The sequence below is a fragment of the Antechinus flavipes genome, chromosome 2 (assembly GCF_016432865.1).
Source record: "Antechinus flavipes isolate AdamAnt ecotype Samford, QLD, Australia chromosome 2, AdamAnt_v2, whole genome shotgun sequence".
Taxonomy (NCBI): domain Eukaryota; kingdom Metazoa; phylum Chordata; class Mammalia; order Dasyuromorphia; family Dasyuridae; genus Antechinus; species Antechinus flavipes.
Genome location: NC_067399.1, coordinates 170,955,771 through 170,978,666, shown reverse-complemented (window position 1 = coordinate 170,978,666; position 22,896 = coordinate 170,955,771). Strand labels below are relative to the sequence as shown.

At 34.7% G+C, this 22,896-nt stretch overlaps 1 protein-coding gene across 5 annotated transcripts in view; it reads left to right on the top strand.

The window, feature by feature from the left end:
- PLCB4 (phospholipase C beta 4) overlaps window positions 1-22,896 on the top strand; it is a 477,498-nt gene that overhangs the window by 434,867 nt on the left and 19,735 nt on the right. For all 5 annotated transcript variants that reach the window (XM_051975941.1, XM_051975940.1, XM_051975939.1 and 2 more), the window contains 5 exons: window positions 5,824-5,912; window positions 7,778-7,928; window positions 11,871-11,920; window positions 12,076-12,141; window positions 21,185-21,300. In XM_051975941.1, the coding sequence (XP_051831901.1) occupies window positions 5,824-5,912; window positions 7,778-7,928; window positions 11,871-11,920; window positions 12,076-12,141; window positions 21,185-21,300 (472 nt within the window). The remainder of the gene's footprint in view (window positions 1-5,823; window positions 5,913-7,777; window positions 7,929-11,870; window positions 11,921-12,075; window positions 12,142-21,184; window positions 21,301-22,896) is intronic.

The following is a 22,896-nucleotide window of genomic DNA, read 5'->3' as shown; positions in this document are numbered from 1 at the left end:
TAAATATTAAGGCTTCTATGTGCCAAGCATTGTGCTAAGTGCTGAGGATACAAAAGGAAAAAAAAAAAAAAAGCTGAGAGCTCCTGCCCTCAAGAAAGTTACAATCTAATAAAGGAAACAACATACAAATAAATTACATACATATACATATAAAAACATATGTATCATATATCTTATATATGTATTTAATAGAGGAGATAACATACAAAGTATATACATATATACTATATATGTGGAGAGAGAGAGAGAGAAAGTGAGAGAGAGAAAGAGAATGAGTGAGAGAGAGAGCACACAAACTATATAAAATAAATGGGAAATAATTAACAGAAGAAAGGCATAAAAATTAATAGGGATTGAAGTGAGTTTTTAGTTGTGACTTAAAGGAAGCCAGGGAAGTCCGTTAGAATGGAAGGATAGTATTCCAGCCATGAGGAACAGTGAGAAAAAATACATGGAGCTGAGTAAGAGATGAAGTGTTTTGCTTATGAACAGCTAGGAGGTCAATGTTACTAGATAGAAGATCTCCTTTGATATGAATTCCAGCTTTCCTTCAGAGAAAAACAAAAGGTCAAATTACATCTGTATCCTACCTTAAATGAACATCTGGTATTTGCTTGGCTGGAAAAGAATGAACATGGGTAGTGTGATTGGATGAACACAACATCAATGCCTCTGTTATCTATAACCTCAAGGCTCCTAAAGAGAAGCTGTTTAAATTAATTATAGATTCTAAATATTCTCATACTTATACAATATTATTTGAGGTACCAGCCCAAAGACCAATTTCTATGTAATTAGTTTATACATGAGTTGCTCACTGAAAAGACAAATTAAGATTCAATTGACTAAAGCTGTACTTTTTAAAAAGGTTGTTATAACTACTGTTATAACAGAGAAGAATGCTATCACTTTTTTTTCAGAAAATTCTCTTTTTAGTATATTCTGTTCCCTGAACCAATTTTTAGTAATAATGAAATTTGTCTACTATAGCAATGCTTGCAAAAATCTCTCCAATAAATCTAAAGCCTCTAGGTTTAAGCATAATAAGGAAAGATTGACTGTTCTTTGCAGCTGATGCTGCAGGTTCTAAAATATCACCTTTGGTGACTGTAAAATATCACTCATAGGTCCTTCATGCATAATACACATTATATGGGGTTTTTAAAACCTTTTTTTTGTACTTTAAGTAAAGGCTCATTTCAACATCATACACTTACTTGAAAATAGCAAAGCTATTCAAGTGATAGAGAATTCTTTGCCTTACTCTATGGGAGAAGAGTTAGAGCCTCAAGGAATTTTTTCTTATAGGTCGGTCATACAGTGAGTGCTAAATTTGGAGTTAGGAGACATAGGTTTGAAGCCCATCTAGAAAGTATATCTATAACCCAGGAACCTTAGGTACCCTCAATCAACAAAAATCTACCTTCTGTCTTCTATCTCTTACCTCCTCCCTTCAATTCTTTTCCCCTTGAGAAATAAAGAACAATAAAATCCCTCTAACTCAAATATATAATCAAGCAAAACAACTTCCCACAATGTTCATATTCAAATAAAATATATCTCAATCTGTAGTCTTAGTCCATCACCTCTTTGTCAAGAGGCAGATAACAGGTTTTATCAGGAATACTTTTGGAATTAGGGTTGATCACTACTGATCAGAGTTCTTAAATCTTTCAATTATTTTTCTGTACAATATTTGTTGTCACATATAAACTATTTTCCTGGCTTTGCCCATCTCATTCTTTCATTAGTCCATATTAGTCTTTCTCCAAAACCATCCCCTTCAATATTTCTTATGGCACATTGATATTCCATCACATTCATACACCATGATTTGTTCAGCCATTTCTCAAATGGTGAATACACATTCAATTTCCACAAAAAGAACTGTTATAGACATCTTTTACATTAGGGTGTTTTCCTTCTTTAATCTTTTAGGGTAATAGATATAATTAACCACCTATCTAATTTGTATACACATTTACAACAGTTAAACTTATGCAAGAAAAAAGTAGATTTTTCTTCTCAGATGTTCACAGTGGCTAGTGGAGGACACAGTCCTAGATGTGCACACTGACAACATATTTAATAGCTTCTTATTTTACTAGTTATTTCTGCTAAGTACTGAAATTAGTAACTAACAAAGGACCACAAACCCCATCAGTTTCTATATCCTACCACACTTGGCAAAGTCCAAGTCACAGGACCCTAGATCCAGGGCTGGTGGAAAAAGCAGATTAGCAAATTATAGAGAGGCTCATCAGCCTGTTAGCTATGCAAAACTCTGTCTTCAGAATCTAACTATCAACTACCAATGTACATTTATAGTTCAAGGGAGGAAAAGAAAAGGACAAGCATTCATTAAATTCCTACTGTGTGCTAGTCAATGGGCCAAATACTTAAAAAAATATCGTCTCTATTTTCTCAATAACACTGCTGGGTATTATCTCCTCTTATTTTCTTCTTAACTGATCTTTATCACTCATCTGAACCTGCTGAGTCCAAAGTTAACAGTAATCTCTTAATTACCAAATCTATTGGCCCTTTCTCAATCCTGTTATTCTTCTCCATAAACCTTAAACATTATTGATCATTCTCTTCATGTATTCTGAAGTTTTCAGGACACTAATCTCATCTGGTTCTCCTACCTATCTGACCACAGTCATCCTGCAATAATCCATTCTAGATTTTTGCACTAAATGGCTATCAGGTTCATCAGTTTCTAAAATTACTTCTCCTTTCTTTTTGAACATGGCTCTATGATTTTTTTAGACATGGCCCTTTAAAATTCTGACCTCATCAGAGAATTCCCAATGTATTACATACATCATTCTCTTTAGATATATAGTTCTATTTTCTTCCAAATTTAGATCTTTTTTGGATAGATCATGATGATTTCATTTGAAAGAGCCTTCTTTCTCTCTCAACCTGATATCTCCTCTAGAGTGTCAGGATGTGGGCAAAAGCAATTATTAATTTTATTTAAGTTTTGAAATTTTATTTCCTAAAGTCTAAGGTACATATCTAATTATGACCCAGCTTTTCCTTTTTTTTTTTTTTTTTTTTTTTTTTTAAAGCTATTTTGGACTTTTAGGAAAAGATTCATAATCAGTGTTTAAGATATTTTGGAAATTAATAAAATTTGTATCTGCTAAGAAAATAATGAAGCATCAGTCTTATGTATATATAAAAATAATCATAAAATTTCAGTACCTGGTAGTCTAACTCCTCAGTTAGTTCACAGAAATCATAATATTGGTAATTGAGAGGAAATTTAAATAATGATGTTTATCCAACTAATGAATATATCTGCAGTACTTATTGAATTCAGTCATTTTAGTTATGTCTAGATTCCACCAAAGAAGATGACAGAAAATTGAAATTTTTTAACACCCTATTCAATGACATAAAATAATCCATGGAGTTATCCAGGGCATTTTATGGACTATTTAAAATCCATATAGCATAGATAAATGGACAAAGCATAGAGAGCAGCATAGTACAGTGGATTTTGATTCATAGGACATAGGTTTGAATCTTGACTATGTTGCTTCTTATTTATGTGGCCCTGGACAAGCCATCTAATTTATCTGAGCTTCAGTTTCCTCATTTGCTAAATAGGACATTGGTACTGGTTGACCTCTAAAGTCCCTTCCAATTCTTCTTCTATGATCCTAAAATAAAGCCAGGGACTCAGTTCTATAGATTTATTATGCAGTCTTAGGAATGCCATTAGATGGCAGTTATCCTATCTTCAAAGCAAAAATGTTGGTGAATAATTTGTATTTAGAGGAAGATAGATGACATAATGGTCAGGAAGATCTAAGTTCAAATTCTGCCTCACCTGATAACTTTTTAATCTCATTTTTCCCATCTGAAAATGGAGATAATTATAACTCATCTCACAATTGTCATGAGGCTCATATGGGATAACGTGTGTGAACTTCTTAAAAACCTTAAGAACTATTTAAGTAGTTATTATTTTTTAGGACTTTATACCTTATAACTTAGCTAGCACAGTATGACTAATGTCCTTAATACTGCTGTATCTAAATATAAAGGCAAACTACCTGATTATACAATCAGTATTTTCTAAATCATTACCAATATCAATCAATCAAATAACCAATCAATAAATATTTATTGAGTTTCTATTCTATGCAAGGGACTTGTAGGAAGGATACAATAGAGGCAATAGGCAGTCCCTGTTCCCAAGGAGTTAATGTATAATGCAAATAATCCACACCAACAAATGGGATTAGTTAAAATCTAAATTTTTAATAAAAATATTTTTAAATTATTTTAGTTGTGTTTGATTCCTTAGAAAATCTGTATTGCATCTTAAATAATTTTCTCATTTTAAAGTAAAGTTTTCATTTTTATTAAGTTATTTCTTAATAAACACTTTTTGATTGAGTAGTAGAAAGTGGATCAAGTGATAAGTGAGATTCACAAAAATACAGGTTAAATTAGTATCTCTGTTATTTACTAGCTGTAATACCAATGGCCCCTCATGCAGTCTTCTGCAGTTCTCTAAAACTTGTCTACTAATTTATAGAAGGCTTTGCTTTGGGGGAAGAAGTTCACACAAAAAAAAATCACAGACCTTTGAGCTATTGACATAATTCTTTTGTATTCTGATATTTATTTATGTATTCACCCTTTTTTTGTGTAAGGCACTGCTCTTAAACCTACAAGACTTACAAAAAAATATGAGACGGATTCTACATGTTCAGAGAACACAACATAAGTAATGAGGATACATATATGCATAAATATAGCACCCATTAATATTCAAGAATTCATAGCTATTAAGCATATAATTTCCACTGTTTAACAACTTAAGAGATATTTTCCAAAATCAAGAAGAAAAAAAGAAAAGTTTTACATTATTAAAAATTGTTAATTTCCCATTGGAAATGACCCAAAAGCATCTTCCTTTGAAAAATTGTTTTGCATTTTGCATTCCTGATAATAAAATCAACTCAGACATTTACACTAGAAAGGATGTATCAATATTCTACTCCCCTGTCTCCATTTACTTTTCTTATAACTTTGCAAATCAAAAGATCACAATATCAAAGGTTCCTCCTTAATAGATTTACACAAGCAAAGGTTGGCTGACTACGTGTTGGATATATGGTATACTTATGTTAGGTATGAGTTGAAGATGATTGAAATTCTGATTTTTTTGTATGATCCTATATTAGAACATTAGGAACTGAGTCAACTTATTTAAAATTCTGTGGATATTCTTTGGCATATTTTTAGTAACATTTTGGTTACAATTCCCGTTATTGGTAATGTTTCCTCTTGAAATGAAAACAAAACAAAACAAAACACAGTGTTAATTCCTGAAGGTTAAGAGAGAAAAGTCACAAATTTCTAAAAATAATTTAAAATTGGAGAATTTGTTTGTTGCTTTTGTTAACTGTTGAAAATTGTGTATTTAAAAGTGTGTTAATACTTCAGGGAATGTCATGTGAAATATAGGTTGTTATTAATCTCTTTAAGTGCAGATTATAAGAAAGAAAATAATAGAAGAAATGCTCATTGTTAATATATGATAAAATTAGACTTCAAAATTAAATTAAATGTTTGGGAAAATGTATTGGGAAAAGCTGTAGAGAATCATTAATGAAAATTTTCCCTTCCTTTTTCTTCTTTCTTGGTATATAAGTTCTTATAACCTTGATAAGATTTCTAAGAGCAACAATCACATGAAACAAATAATCAAACAGATTCATGATGAAAAACCTTTCTTCAAGCTGAATTGCATGATTATGAAAAATCTTAAGATTAACATGAGTGAATTTCTTTCAGACATTGTGGACGCTTTGTCAGACCCAAAAAAATTTCTTTCTGTAATGGAAAAGAGAGCAGATCAAATGAGAGCAATGGGTATTGAAACTGTAAGTATTAATTATTAGCAAAACAGAATTTATGACCATGTTAAAAAATATTGACATAATACATAGAGTAAAGCATTCATTAAATTTACAAGCTGAACTGGAACCCTTGAGATGATTTATATATTTGGGCTTATGTTTAGGACTTTTGATGGTATGTCAACCTTCTTAGGAAAAGAAATACCTGTTGTTGTTGTTGTTGTCTTTTACAGGAATCAACAATCAAGCATATGCTGTGCACACATGCTTTCCTTAAAAAAAAAATGAGATATGAAAAGTAGCCCTAATATTCAAGTAGTTCATTCTTCCGAGAGTCAAGATGGAGAAAGTGTTAGCCTTTATTAAATGAAATCATACAAACCTGGAAAATTAGAAAATTCACATCTGGAGTCACTCATTTTCAAAAACCCATGCCGTTATATTAACAGGCTCTTACATGGATAATTGTCCATCTTTCTTCTTTGTTCTTTTAAAGGATCTTTTCTAATCTGAACTGTTCCATTATGAAGTAAGAAACATCTATTATAGTTTAAGAAAACATTACGGAAGCAAATTTTCATGTGATGCATAATCAGTGCATTCTGTTTAATGACAACTAAAATTACATTTCTTCATTTCTTTATTGTCTTCTCTTTTTCACATACATTAATGTTTCTTTTAACTGAAACAGACCAAACCATTTTCTTCTATCAGCACCCTACAGCTTGCTGACAACAGTGACTGTTGGCATACAAAAGCCACCTGACAGTGGCTGCTGGAGATCCAACCCAGAATGTTTCTCCTGGTGTGAGAGGATGATACAAGGAGACAGAGGCAGTTGCTGTTCTCTGACTGAGAGGCCATTGAGTTGTCTGACCTCTCTCCTCTTCTCCTCTTCTCCTCAATTTATCTCATTCTCAGTCTGCAACAGCTGTGTCAGCAAAGGCTGCCCTGCAGCTCCTCAAGATTTCAAAGATATTCAAAGAATAATTCATTCATTATTTGAGTGTCATAAAACCCCAAGAGTCAAGTACTACAGGAGTTATACCCATTTTTGCAGATGGAAAAACTGAGGCATAGAAAGGTTAGAAGATTTGTCCATAATTATACAGATAATAAATATGAGAGGTGAGATTTAAACCTGGTATTCTTAAATTCATATACAGCACTTCTCCCAGGATGTCTTATACAACAGAATAGGCACTAGATTTGGAATCATAATTATCTAGGATCAATTCTCATATCTTTCTGGCCTAGGACAAGTCCTCTTTATTTCTCTATGTGTCATCTTAAAAATAACAAAATTGCATTGGTGGCCTTTAAATCCTTTCAAGCTCAAAATTAGCAATTATCAAATTGTGGTCTGGGGACCCCTAAAGGGTATTTTCAAAGATGAAGTTTGAACTTAAATATGAGGCATAAGCTGATTTCAGGAAATTCTTAAAGGTCCAATATATTTTCAGAATATTACTAAGTCACTTTATCTTAAAATACAATAACTGTTGTTAGATATAATCCATATAAGCAAGAGCTCTTTGGGTGGTCTTCAGTAATTTTTCAAAAGGTAAAGTGGAGCTGAGATGAAATAGTTTGAAACAAAGGTCTGAATCATAATCCTTTTTATGCTTTGTTGTCCCCTCTCCTCCCTTTTTTTTTCCTCTTCTCACTTTTCTACCTATAGTAGCATGTAATCTTGAGCACAGGGATTGTTGTGTTTTTTCAAAGGGGGACAGAAGTTTTGTCTTTGTGTATTCAGATCACAGAACAATGATTTGAACATATAAAGTATTTAATAAATTTCTGTTGAATTAGATGATATGACATCCTATTGATATGTTTAAGCTTGAAGTGTGATTATTGAAGAGCAAATAAAAATCCATATATTTCAGAGTGATATAGCTGATGTGCCAAATGACACTTCCAAGAATGACAAGAAAGGAAAAGCCAATAATGCTAAAGCCAATGTGACTCCTCAGAGCAGCTCTGAACTCAGGCCAGCTACCACCTCTGGCCTAGGAGCAGGAGTGGAAGGGAAAAAAGGTAAGATGAAATCATTCTAGCTGCTTTTGATGGCTATTTCTGAAGAGTACTGCTGTATTGTCTTAGAGACACTTATTTTGTTATTTTACTGTATTTCAGGATTTACAGGATTACAAGACACACACATATTTATTCCAATTTGGAATTGACATTAGTGGTTAATTTTCTTTGTTCTTAATGTGAATACTGTTTGGTTCAACATAGTTATGTTGACTTCATTCTTTCCATGCTAGTTAAATTCACAACTCTTCAAAATGCTCCAGACTCACTTGTTTCTTTTAAGAATTCCAGGGGTCCTCAAACTTTTTAAATAGGGGGCCAGTTCACTGTTCCTCAGATTGTTGGAGGGCTGGACTATAGTAAAAACAAAAACTTTGTTTTGTGGGCCTTTAAATAAAGAAACTTCATAGCCCTGGATGAGGGGGATAATCGTCCTCAGCTGCTGCATCTGGCCCGTGGGCGGTAGTTTGAGACCCCTGATTATTAGACCATTACCCAATGTATGTTAGTGAACTTTGTATTTTGGTTGCCCAATCACTAGTGTAACCCTAAGAGTAGATATGGCCCACTGATCTACCCTCTCTCCTCTTCCATTCTCTGCGGATTTCTAGACATATTTTCCTGTGTTCTCTTGAAAAACCTTTTGTTCTGAAACCCAGAGTCATCTTTCTAAATGAGTCTAGTTCTCAGCCAGGTTCTTTAATCAATGTTTATCCTTTATAAATAGCAGAATCATATGAGAATGAAGCTAATTGAGAGTTAGTACCTTGCCCAGAGTCACACTTAAAGCAGCCAAACTGGAATTTGAACTCTTGACTATAAATCCAATACTCTTCCCATAGTATCATGCTACTTGGGAACCTACAAAAGAGAAATTTGTTATAAAGTTCTATTCATGAGCAGCCTTTGTAATGTTGGCTAAATGAAAAGAGTCTTTGCAAGATATAACAATAAAGTTTAAAAAGGCTACAAATAAAGATTAGTTTCATTTCCCAGTTTTAATTCAGAAATGGGAAGGCAGGAAGGAATTGAAGGTCAGGTTAGGAATTTGAGTTTTTTGGTAAATTCCTCCAGTTGGGCAACATTTGCATTAGACTATAGGCAAGAGGTAATAAGGAGTCCAAGTTAAATGAACATAAGACCAAAGGAAAGGAATGAGTGAATATGAGACATTCAAGAATCAACAAGACAGTAAATGATTGGATATGGACAATAAATGAAATGTAAAAGAAGGTACAAAAGTTTTAGCCAGGATAAATAGTATTAATGAACAAAAAAAAAAAAAAAAATGGTAACATAGGAAGAAGTTGTGTTTTGGGAAGGGAGATTATATGTTGAGAGATGGACTGGGAAGATATCCCAGATATGAATAGATTATGACAAAAATGTGCAGTTATACATGGTGTTCCAAAAATCTTTGTGTACTTTTAAGTTCTTAATAGCTTTAAAAAGCTTAAAAATACATGAAGGTTTTTGCAACATGTATAACTAAATGGCATGGACTTCAGAAAAGGAGAATTTGTTGAGTGGTAATAGTTAAACAATGGGCAAAAAATAGACCCTGGATTTTCTCTGAGTGAAGGAGAAGAGAAGTTGCTTCTATTAGAATGAGAGCCAGTAAGGAGAGACTCATGTGTCAGTTAATACAAAGGTACTTTTTATCTGTTATCAATGTCACATTTTTTAAAAGTAGGAATTAGAAAACACTGCTTTGATAATATAGATAGATACATGGCAGAGTAGAATTAGGTTTACAAACTTCACTGAGGTTTTATAAGTTTCCAAGATAAGAGAGTAGGAAAAAGAAATCCTACACAATTCTCAAATTAAAATTTGAAGGATTACAACTTGTTTTTAACACCTACATTCACAAGAACAGCAACTAACCTGAAACCTTAAAAAGTCATACCTCAGTTATTCTGTGTGACACAAGCAAAACAAGAAAATTTAGTTAGCTAAGAAAGACCCTTCCACCTTAACACTGGAAAATCTCTCTTGTATGAATTTGCTTCAGTAAGTAGAGCAAAGAAAGCATTACCGATTCTTTGTTTTATGACTGAGGAACTTGAAGTATCTAAAAACCATCATTCAAAATGATGTTACTATTACATACTTCTATAGTATTAGAGAAGAATAGGAAAGTATTTGGAGAGAAAGGGAGAGAGAACAAGTACTTATTAAGTATCCACTTATGCACCAGACACTATGACAAATACCTTACAAATATTTCATTTGATTCTCATGACAACTCTGGGCAGTAGGTATAATTAAAATTGCCATTTTACCATTGAGAAAACTGAGAATGTGCTGATCAAGGACCCACAGTTAGGAAGTACATGATGACATTAGGACTCTCTACTTCACTTAACTAGCAAGACTTCTGCCAAGAGAGTGGCCCTGAACCTATATTTATCCTAGGATCTACATTGGAAGGGGTGTGTGTGTGTGTGCGTGTGTGTGTGTGTGTCTGTGTCTGTGTGTTTGTGTGTGTGTGTGTGTGTGTATTATTTTAAATACTCTGTCAGCTTTGCCTTCTAAATTATGTGTTGCTTATCCTTAAAGCTTAGTATAAAAAAACTAACTTCCAGTAATTGAGGGCTCTGCTTGAGGGGGTTCCTTTTAATCAATGTTTTACACAATTAATAGCAGAAAAACTGTCACAATGAGGCAAATAGGTGGTCCACTCAACCCAGCATTCTATCCAACAGAAATTTAGATTATAAAAATAAATAGCATGGACAGTAAAAAAGGAGGATTTTTTGATTGGTAGTGATTGAAAAGTAGTCTTAAAGCATTCTTGGGACCCAGGAAGTAAGCTTGAGTAAAATGTGGCTTTTGCTATCAGTAACATGCCCCTAACTTCCTTATAATAATCTATTTTGACTTAATATATCAAAGCCAAAAGTATTTCAGCTGGCCAGATATATCTTCCCTACCCAGTCTTGTCATAGTATACCAGTGGTATATCTGTGGTACATTAAGCCAACTATGGACAAATGATATGGTTCATCATCTATAGATACATATAATAACCATGTTCATGTTCTTATAATGAATAAAATAATAATGAATTGTTATTCATTAATAATGAATATTACTTATAATGAATGAAACTAAGAAAATAGACCTATGGATTTATTCTTACCATCCCTAATCATACATGCCTTTTATTACAACTTTCCTAGAAATCAGATATGGTAAATCAATAAACTTATTTGAAATCCACAAAGAAACAATACAAAGAGCTAAATTCTTTAAAAAGGAAACATGCAAGGTACAATTTTTTCCCCCTTCCCCCTTCTGATAATGGAAATTAAATATGGTATACAGTGCCCTTTAATTTTCTTGTTGATTTCATTCAGTGCTCCAGAAAATTAAATAAGCAATGTTTGCTTCAAAAGAAAATCTACATGAAAACAGAACATAATTCTATTGTCTTGGAAATCTCTTCCAGCTGCTGTTGCTATGGCAACACTTGGTCTAGCTCATCACAAAGACACTGTGATAAGTTGATATATTTCTTTGGGAAATTCTAGGTCCCCATTACAATATCCTGCTATATATTGGTTCATTTGGTTTTTCTCTTATATATGACAATCAGTGCTAAAATGCCAAATTTAATTTTATGGAATCTTTTGCTTTTGTTCTTTATCTGGTAATGAATTTGGAACAGCACTCCAGGAATTTGTGTTGTAGTTATTGCTTTGTACTCTAAGCAAGTAGACTAGCATAAACATGCCTTAGAATGCAAAGATTAAAATGGCTATTTCTCTTAAGCATACAGTTGTTTTCCATTGAGAAGATGCTCATTTCCATGTTCATACTAAATATAAGATAAATGTTTAAGTCCTTCATAAAGAGTAACAGAAATGTTAATAGCATAAAGAATAGTATAGTTAATTTTGCTTAATGTTAAAAACAAAATACCCTAATGTCTTTTAGGTATTGAACTTATTCCTCAAGTGAGGATAGAAGACTTAAAACAAATGAAGGTAAAATGGCTTGATATTTTTATTATAATGTGCATGTTAATATAATCCAAAATTGTTGGGGGGGAGAGGAGTTGTTTGTTTTTGTCTGATTCAATGCCTATGGCTATAGGAAAACTGATTTTGGTGTCTTTTTTTTCCCCCCTTCTCTCCAATAGGCTTACTTAAAACACTTAAAGAAACAACAAAAAGAGCTAAATTCTTTAAAGAAGAAACATGCAAAGGTACAATTTTTTTTCTCCTTCTGATTGACTTATGGACTCTGTCCCCCAAATCACCTAAGAATATAAAGTAACTACTACAAAAGTTTTTGGTCACCTAGATAATACTGAATTAGATTTTAACCATTTAGTCATTGGTCATTATTTGCCATCTACAGTTTTAACGACAGCTTAGAGCAAATAAGAAGGGTACAATAACTAGTCTTTGATCCAATGCCAAATTAAGAAGGTATTGACATTTTTTTTTCCTAACAACATAAAAACAATAGAGGAAAACACCTAATTATAGTAATAAATTAAATCAGGGTGCTAATGATGGGCTTTGAGGGTTGAATCCCAAAATATATTGGGGCTTAAAGCTAGTGTCATGAGGTGTTTCAAAAGAATGTGTAGAATATAACCATCTCCAATAAAGAGACAAAGATTTTATTATTATACCATTGATTGAGGGTGCTGTTTCAAAGGGAATTAGTCATTGTGACACTTAGTAAGAAGGCTAACCCTAACAGGAGTTAGTGAAGAAATAGAGTACCAATAGGTTCTTTTATAGGAGAAAAATAACCTTATAACTTGATCTTCTGATTATGGGCTCATGATGATTTTGTCAATCCAAGTAATTTGACAAGAAATTAGAAAATAATCCTGACAATGCTCCTCCCTGCTTGCCTTAGGGAGTAGCTAAGGGAATTCATCTAGATAGGTCCCAGAGCAACAAAAGCCCACTTAAATTTCACAAAACTTTCTCCTGTCAGTTACCCTTCTATATGGCTCACCTAGCTACCAAATTCACTTCATTACTACCAGGTAGCAGTCTAAGTTCCTAAACAACTATCCTCTGATCTTTTGTCTTCATCTGCTACCCCACCAAGCTGAGATATTTATGGTCATAGGATCATAGATCTATATCTTTAAAAGATCCAGACCATTGTATTGAGTTCCTCATTTATGAGGAAACTGAGACCAAAGGTCACAAATAGTAAGCATCTCAGGCAAGATATGTACCAGAATTCTTTCTACAGTACTACTATATTGCCCCAAATGCAAAAATTCCTTTTAAGTTTGTGTATGAGTCAATTTTATACTAAAACACTGTTTTATGCTGATATTAAAATAACATAGAACAATTTTAGTGGGTTAAGATTTAGTCTGATTTATCAAGTATAAGCCTCTCTACCTGAGAGAAATACTTATACAAGCAGGATAGGACAAAGCATTCTGTCACAGCTGTTTAACTATTCTGCTTAATGAATGTTTTTGGCTGCCTTTACCCTTACTGTCTGAGCAGAAGTCGAAAACTTCAATAAAATGAAGGAGCCATGATGATTATGCAGTTCAATTCTATCACTGAGCTTTCAAATATGGTGTTATAGTTTTTAAAAATTTACATGTTTTTCTGATCCAAACTCTACTTCATTCATATTATAATGTTTCTGTCTAATTGCCATAAAGTTAACCCATCTCCAAAATATGAGCAATTTTTAAAATAAATTGACTAGTGACCAAAGCATTTATTAAGTTCTTGTTATGTTCTAGGTATTATGCTAAGTTCTGGGAACACAAAGAAAGGCAAAAATATTCCCTTGTCCTTAAGAAGTTTACATTCTAATCAGAGAGACAACATATATTTCCTAGTAAATACAAGAAATAGTCAAAGCATATGAAGGAAATATGCAAGGGAAGGCAAGAGCAGCTAGAGTGACTGGAAAGTTCTCCTGAAGAAAATGGGATTTGACTTGAGTTTTGAAAGAAACCGGGAACAATCAAAAGAAGGAGGTGATGATTTAAAGGCCTTAGGGACAACTAATGCAAAGCTATGCATTTGAATGATGAAGTATAGCTGGATCTTAGAGCACATATAAAGAAGTAAGGTTTAAGAAGTCTGGAAAAAATAGGAAGGGATTAGGTTACAAACAGTTTTAAAACCAAAGAAACTTTTATTTTCTAGAGGTAATAAGTATATAATGGAACTTCTTGAGCAAGAGATGTAACATAGACCTATACTTTACTTTTTCTTCCAATTAACAAATTTCTCCCATTTCACCCCCTCACAAATACAAAAGAAAAACAAGTATGTTTAACAACATATGGTCAAACTAAAATTCTTACATTGGCCATATCCAAAAGTATAAATCTCATTCTACATATTGAGTCCATCACATTTCCACTGAAAGAAAAAAAAATTACCTTCTTAGTTGAATGGATGATGAATTGTAGTAGGGAGAGATTTGAGGCAGGTAGACCAACAGAAAATTATAACAGGAGTCTAAAAGAGAAATAAAGAAGTCCTGGATTAAGAGCGAAGCTAAATGAATGAAAAAGAGAAGACACATGAGAAGTTATGAAATTAGAAATTATCAGTGAAAACAAAACTGTCATTGGAATGATGTTACGTAATTGCTATAAATATTTCTGGATTACAAAATTTTCATATTTTTAATTGATTTTCTGTAGTTCATAAGCAAATTCACTTAAGAAATTCCCTAAATCAAAGTATGCTTTTGATCAGATCTGTTCCCTTTAATCTCATTGCCTCTACTCCCTCCTTCCTAAACACTCATAGATAATGGGTTTGAGAGGAATAAGGATTGGAACTTGTTAAACTGGAGGCTACCTTATTAGCATGTCCTTACTAAGAACTCTACAAACCCCCTGATAGAGCCAGGATAACTCCATGCCCCAGAAGTACAATAGCATAGCTTTTTATTCCCTATTCTAAAATACAAGTTCCTCCCCTATTTCTCCCATTGGCTGGGTAAATCTTTCCCCCTAATTACATCTTGTCCCTACCCCTAAATATCTCTCATAATGTGTTTATTATTCTAATTTATGGCTTCCTTTCAGAAATTTTGTTTCCTTTTGTTCCACATCAGTCTTTTAGATTTCATTTCTTAGGTTTCAATTTCATTTTTCTGATTTAAATTTCATTTCTTTTCATTTCCCTAATTTAAATTTCCTGACTCCATGGAAACTAAACCCTTATCTAATTCTAATATTAGCATTGAGCGAATATGCCCTACATTAACCCTGGAAGAAGGTTTTTGTTTTGGTTTGGTTTTTGTGCCTGGGGGAAGGGGTGGGGGGAGAGGAGGGTTGTGTGTGTGTGTGTGTGTGTGTGTGTGTGTGTGTGTGTGTAAGGAGATAATATACATAAAAGTGCTTTGTAAAATATTATACAATGAAAGGAGATAATATTATTGCTTTCTAGAATTCTGATATTTTGTATGCCACAGATACATTTCATTGTATGTAACAGATATTTCTGAATGTGTCTTAGAAATAAAACTTTAATATTTAAAATAATAGGTGGCATTTATAGAATATTTTAATGTTTGCAAAGTGTTTTTACATAAGTTTTTCCTTTGATCCTCAGAACCCTGAGAAATAGGAACTATCATTATTTTCATTTTATAGATGAGGAAACTGAGGCAAGCAGAAGTGAAGTGACTTTTTAGGGTTACCCAGCTAATAAGTATCTGGGGGAAGAATTGAACGGAGATCTTTCCACCTCCAATACCCTATCTACTGTGCCATCTAACTGCTTTTGATATCTAAAGGAATCAAATGACTAATTCTTTGTTAAACAATGTAAGACTTTTGTAAAGTAAATTAACATCCCCTCCCAACTTTGAAGAATATTTATTTCTATACTTGTGGTAATTTAAGGAGGAAGAGCTTTGTTCATAAAATTAAAATAATCATCCCAATTTTTTTTTTTAATGAAAAGGAAAGTGGTTCCTTTGTATACTTCTATTTTAATTTCGACTTTTTATAAAGACTCATTTTCACAGATTTCTTAAGAATCTAGCTGATCTGTCTTTCAAATATTCTTCAAAGTTAGGTTACCAGTGGTTATTCTTACTTCCTGTTTGTGTGGGAGAACTAAGTAATTATTGAAATGGAACATCCCACTAGTCACTTAAGGCTTTTCTTAGGGCCATCAGGACTGTATCATTATCCTCACTGTCTGGTTCTTATATGGTTAGTCACTAGGTTGACTTAACTAGGTTGACTCCCCGCTGGAGCTGACATTCTTCTCATACAAAAGTATGTTTTCCTCCCTCCCTCTTCTATCCCCACATGGCTTCCATCAAATGGAACTTTTGTGTCTGGTCGTCAGCTTGGAATACAAATACACCCCAGATTTGTCTTAAGAAGACAGTCTAGCAGTTGTTGGAAATTCAGTTTCATATTAAATACTGGTTTTTGAAGGCTTCTTTCTACTCTAAAGCTCCGGATAAAGTAGAAGAAAAAAAGCTCAACTTTTATAATGCAAAATGCAGCAACTGTTGGAGATATTTAAAAATCACTTTGAATGCTATGAAAACAAATGCTAAAAATCAAAGAAGTCAGAGAAGGTAATAAAATTTCACAACTAAGAAACTAATGTGAAAATTTAGTTCCATTCTTCCCCAAAGTAAAGAGGAGACAGGTCAACTGGGATAAATCGGGCTGTGGCCAAATGTTGCCTTTCCATAATCAAGAGAGTGAATGCGAAACTTCCGGGGTAGAGCCAGGATGGCGGAGTAAAGCCCGGAAGCTGCTCGAGCTCTCCCAGGTTCCCCCCAAAAGTAAATGAAACCGAACCTCTGAACAGTCTGACAGAATGGAAGCCCTCTGCGGCTCAAGAGGGACTGAAAAAACTCCAAGAAAGGTCAGTCTCATTGCGGTGAAAAGGGAGTTCAGCCCAGATCAGACAGACCCTGGGAAAGCCGGTGAGAGGGTCTGAATCACAGCAGATCAGCGCCTGAGCTTCTCAGTCCTGGCTCAGCAGAGGAGCCCAGCAGGGGGCAGCCTCCAGTCCAGCTCAGAAGGAAAAGTCTGGGAAAGCAGGCTGTTTCCTGAACAGAGCAGCCAAGTTAGCCCCTCCAAACACAAGGGGGCGCTGTGCCCAAAGCCAAGGCTCAGAGCTGCGCAGGAAGGTTGGGACAGCGCCCCCTTTACCTCAAAAGCAGAGCTACACCTTAAAATTGTATAAAAGGAAATATCAAAAGAAAAGGAAAGAAAATAAGCAAGAAACAGAAAAGAACTTTGCCCACAGAAAGCTAGCATAATGACAGGCAGACCAAAGCACAAACTCAGATATCTGAGGACAGAATGGGCACAGAACAAAACTCAAAGAGTAGATAAATGAGTTTCAAGCTCAAAGAGGCTTCTTAGAAGTGCTCACAGGTACCACTACTCCCCTCTCAGATTGGCTGAGATGACAGGAAAAGGAAATGCGGAATGTCGGAGGGGATGTGGGAAAAGTGAGACACTGATGCATTGTGGGTGGAGTTGTGAATGCACCCAACCACTCTGGAGAGCGATTTGGAACTATGCTCAAAGAGCTATAAAACTGTCATATCCTCTGATCCAGCAGCGCCCCCATCCCATATCCCAAAACCATCATAAAAAAGGGAAGACGTGTGCAAAAGTGTTTGTGGCAGCCCTTTTTCTAGTGGCAAGAAACTGGAAACTGAGTGGATGCCCCTCGGTTGGAGAACGGCGGAATAAGTTATGTACATGAATGTTATGGAACATTATTGCTGGGTAAGAAACAATCAGCGGGATGATTTTAGAAAAGCTTGGAGAGACTGACGTGACCTCATGCTGAGTGAAGTGAGTAGAACCAAAAGAACGCTGAAGGCAATGTTCTGATCAGTTCTAATGAACGTGGATCTTTTCAACTGTGAGTGATTCAGTGGTTTGGTGATGAACAGAGCCCACCTGCACTCAGAAAGAGGCCTGTGAAAACTAAGTATATATACATAATAAACAGAAAATACAACTAATTTTCACTTTTTTTATTAACCGTTTGCTTGCCTTTTGTTTTCTTTCTAATTTTTTCCCTTTTTTTGATCTGATTTTCTTGTGCAGATTGATAATTGTGGAAATATGTATAGAAGAATTGCACATGTTTAACATGTATTGGATTACTTGCTGTCTACGGGAATGGATGGGGGAAAGGAGGGAAAAAATTTTGGAACACAAGGTTTTGCAAGGATGAATGCTGAAAATTATCTATGCATATGTTTGGAAATAAAAAGCTCTAATTAAAAAAAAAAGAAGTGCTCATAAAAGACTTTAAAAGGCAAATAAGAGAGGTAGAAAAAAAAATGAGAAAAAAATTGGAAAAAGGAAGGCAATTCCTTAAAAAATACAATTAGCTAAATGCAAAGAGTGAATACCTCCCTTTTAATTTGTGTTAAAATGTTGGATTGCTGCAATAAAGCAGGATGAAATACACCAAAAGCAGATATAAAACACACTCTTCTGTCACCTCCAGATCATCACTTCCAGATTCTCTTTGGATTCAGAGTTATAACTAGGAATTGTGTTTGGTAGCTAAGCACACCAACAGGCAGTGTATGGTCTAGAATTAGGAAGTTTTGAGTTCAAATTTGATCCAGACATTTAGGAAATTGTTTGACTCTATCCAAGGCACTTAAACCTTTGTCTGCTTCAGATTTCTTAACTGTAAAATAGGGATTATAATAACACCCACCTCCTCAAGTTGTTGTGATGATCAAATGAGATAATATTTATGAAGCACTTAGCACAGTGCCCGAAACTATTAGGTGTTCAATGAATATTTATTCTCTTTGTTGTGAATGATGAAGACATCAGATAATGATAGGCACCGAAAGTTGGAATTCAGTCATGTGAAAAATTCACAATGACCATTCTCTTTGGGAAAAAGTAGATTTACTTAGGGAAATAAGTTACAGACAAAATGAAGGGATACATAGACACTGGGAATGGTAAAAAGAAATAGAGTAGGAGAGCATATGAAAGACAAGTTCCTCAGCAGAAATCACAATTATGCAGTAGAAAGGGAGCATAGGATGGACCATAAGTAGATTTTATAGGGAAAATTTAACCTCCAGGACATGACTGGGATTTCTCATAGGGCATGACAAGGTGAGGCTGCCAAAGACCCTTACAGAGGGTGGGTCTCAGGGGTTTGACATGACTTGGATTTCTGATTGGATGACATCCCCAGAGGGTGGGACCATGGAATTAAACTGATCTCTATCAGTGCCTTTGAGGGTGGGACCATGGAATTAAACTGATCTCTATCAGTGCCTTTTTCCTGCCTGCCTTAGGGACAGATTTTTATTACTTCCTTTGCTAACTACACCCAACATTGAAGACCTCATCACCTTCATCCATTCTCCAGGAGAAGTTGGGGATGGGATGAGCAATGGACTAAAGAGTTGAAGGGAGATTATTTGGGAGTGTGTGAGCTAAATGCAGGCAGTACTCTTAGGATACCAAGTGGTTTCTAAGCTTCCACTGCAGAACTGACAGTGCAGGTATGTGTGGCAAGCCTTCCGACAGAGACATGGACACCAAAGGGAAGTATTACATTCCAGGTGATGAAGGGACCACCTTGGGTGAAAGTCCACAGTTATGGCTATATAGAAAAAGAAATCAGCCAGTAAATGTACCAAGTATATAAGATACCCTCAGAGTCAAAGAGAATCTGAGTTCCATCCCTACCTCTGACACTCAGGACAAGTCACTTAATGCCTCAGTGTCCCCCAGGAAACTTTGTAAGACTAATCTGCAGAAAAGGTGCCATTGGAGAAGGAATTTTCTTACCAATGACATGATAGGTTCAGTCTGGGGGAGAAACAAAAAGGATAATGGAAATTGGGTGTGAGATCAATTCAATGAAAGAGATGTAATTTTAATTGATCAAAAATGCAATAATTACAAAAAATATGACATACCTTGTTTTAGGCATCTTGTATATTTATCCCTTCTTTCCTTCCAAAGTCAGCAATAAATATATGATATAAGAAAATACATTATTAGGCACCGGTTTGCCCATATCTCTATAAATATGTTCTGTGCCAGGAACTATGTTTTTGTGAAAAGGAATATAGACAAACTAGAATGTGTTTGTCTATTGTGCTAATTGTGTGATGAGGAAACTTGGAATCCATGTTTCCAGCTAGAGAGGATAATGATAGTCTGGATGGCCCCAACTGAGTGGTAGGATGTTCCATTTCAGTAAGTACTCAGCCTCCTACACAAACAGGAAGTAAGAATAAATACTGGTAATCCAGCTTTGAAAGAGTATTGCTAAAGGAACTGGGAGTGTGGAGATAGAAGAAACATAAAAGCACATGATGTCTGCCTTCAAATATCTGAAAGGCAAGAGAGATGAGACTATTGGTTAGAGGGAAGAAAGGAAAGAAAAAAAGAAAAAAAAAGGAGAGAAGAAAAAGGAAAAGAAAAGAGAAGGGAAGAATGAATTTAAGTGTTCATTTATACACCAGGCACTATGCTAAGTGCTATATAAACATTACCTTATTTGTTCTGCAAAACAACTTTGGAAAGTGCTATTATTATCTCCATTTTACAGTGGAGGAAACGAAAATGAACACATGTAAAGTGACTTGTCCAGAATCTCATGGCTAGAAGTGTCTGAGACCAGTGAGAATACTAGTCTTCACAACTCCAGTCCCATCACTCTACTCTACCACCTAGCTTCTTCAGATAAATGTTTTGTTATTGTTCAGTCATTTCAGATTCCACAAGAGTTGGGTTTTCTTGGCAAAGTTATTGGAATGATTTGCCATTTTCTTCTCCAGGTCATTTTACAGATGAGGAAACTGAGGTGAACAGGGTAAAGGGGACTCATCCAATGTTACACAGCTAGGAAGTTTTTTAGGCTGGTTTGAACTTAAATTTTAGTGATTCCAGGCCCAACACTCTATGTACTGTGACATAGCTGCCCATGTCTACATATATGGACACTAGAAGAGGAAAATATTAACTAAAAGTATTAGAAGAGATACCTTTCTCATAGGAGTTGGATGATAAGATTGTCAGAAATTTTGTAACCGGGATTCTTTCATTGCATGCAGGTATCCCCAGTAATCCTCTAGTTTTTCTACAGTTATTAATTCTGTTAAATGAAGTCCTGGAAGGCAATGGAAAGACTTGGCCAGCCACAGTTCTACAGGAGGAGATTGTTTCCAGAGTTTTCCTCACACAGGCTGGTCTAGCGTCATCTTGTAAATCCAAGTTACTAATTGTTTTGCTCTTTTTGTAGGAACACAGCACCATGCAGAAGTTACACTGTACACAAGTTGACAAAATTGTGGCTCAGTTTGACAAAGAGAAGTTATCTCATGAGAAAATCTTAGAAAAAGCAATGAAGAAGAAGGGGTAATGTTGCCTCCTTTTCTCCTCAAAAAAAACAGCTTTTTTATCTTACCCCAGAAAAAGTCTTTTTTTTTTTTTAATTTTTTTTTAGCATGACAGCCAGCTATTGACTTTGCAGCAGGACTGTTCATACCCAAATATGAATTGTGTTCATATTCAATTACTCAGTTTTAATCATTAAAACTCATAACTAATTTGTTCTTTGAAAATAAGATACTCGCTCATTTAAGCATCATGAAGTAAACAGACTTTCCTAGAAAATTTTACAGAGGATATCACTAGAGATGCTTTAAATTAAGCCTGTTCAGTACAATAGCTCCTAACATTTTTAAATACCTTGGCTACAAACAATGGAAACAAAAAAGTTCTGTTCTTGTGGGATGAACCCAGACTTCCAAGATTGCTCTGTTTCTTTCTGGACTTTCTTTTGTGCTTCCCTGCCTTCTCCAACCATCTATTGATACTTTCTGCAACCCTTTAAGTGAGGGATAATAGTGATTTTGAGAGGGAAGCATTGCTTTCCTCTCAAGGTCTAGTAGATGAACCCTTTAGTTTATTTAGGGTGATTCTAGAAAACTATAGTCATGCAAACATAATGAATTACCTTCACTACAAGACCTTTTGATATTGGAGTACTTGCTCTTTAAGTTCTAGTTCCCTAGATTTGATGTAATGACATCAATTTAACAAGACTTAAGTACCTACACAATCCTCAGCTCAGGAAATACAAAATAGAACAAAGAAACAGTCCCTGCCTTCAAAGGATTTAAATCCCAAAAAGTTTTGTGATTGACATAAATTAAATGGTAAATGGTTTCTATTTAGAGGTACCTATAATTAATTGTGTTCTATCTTGATGGATATTAGGATTTACCAATTAGAAAAATTGCTCCTTGGCTACTTTCTTTGTGTGTGATTATACTACACACATCAAAAATCTGTGATTTCATAAGCATGGAGACTTCTTCCAACAACAACAGATGGAATCAGAAGCTCAGTTATGAGTCCATTTGGCCATATTACCTTTCTAACAATTTAATAATACGCACTAATTAGCAGATAACTGATTTATTGTTGTTCAGGCATTTTTCAGTGGTGTCTGAGTCATAACCCATTTGGAGTTTTTTAGGAAAATATATTGGAGTGGGGCAGCTATGGTGGCACAATGGATAGAGCATCAGCCCTGAAATCATTGGCTTTAGACACTTATCGCTTCAAACTGTGTGATGCTCTGCAAGTCACTTAACTCCAATCACCTCAGCAAAAACAAACAAAGAAGAATGAAAATATATTGGAATGGCTTGCCATTTCTTTCTCACTTTATTTACAGATGAAGAAACTGAGGCAAACAGGGTTAAGTATCATGCCAGGTGACTGGGACCAATTTGGAACTCTTGATTCTAGGCTTAGCACTCTATCCACTGTGCCACCTAGCTGCTCAAGAAAAATGATAGAACTGTTTAATCTGCACAGCCTACCCTTAGGTTTCTTTTGCAAATAATTCCCCTAAGAGTTATTTTCAGTCTGCATCATTGAATCTGGATGGGGGTAGAGGGAGGAATTATTATCTCTAATATGACATTTGGATTTATTTTCAAC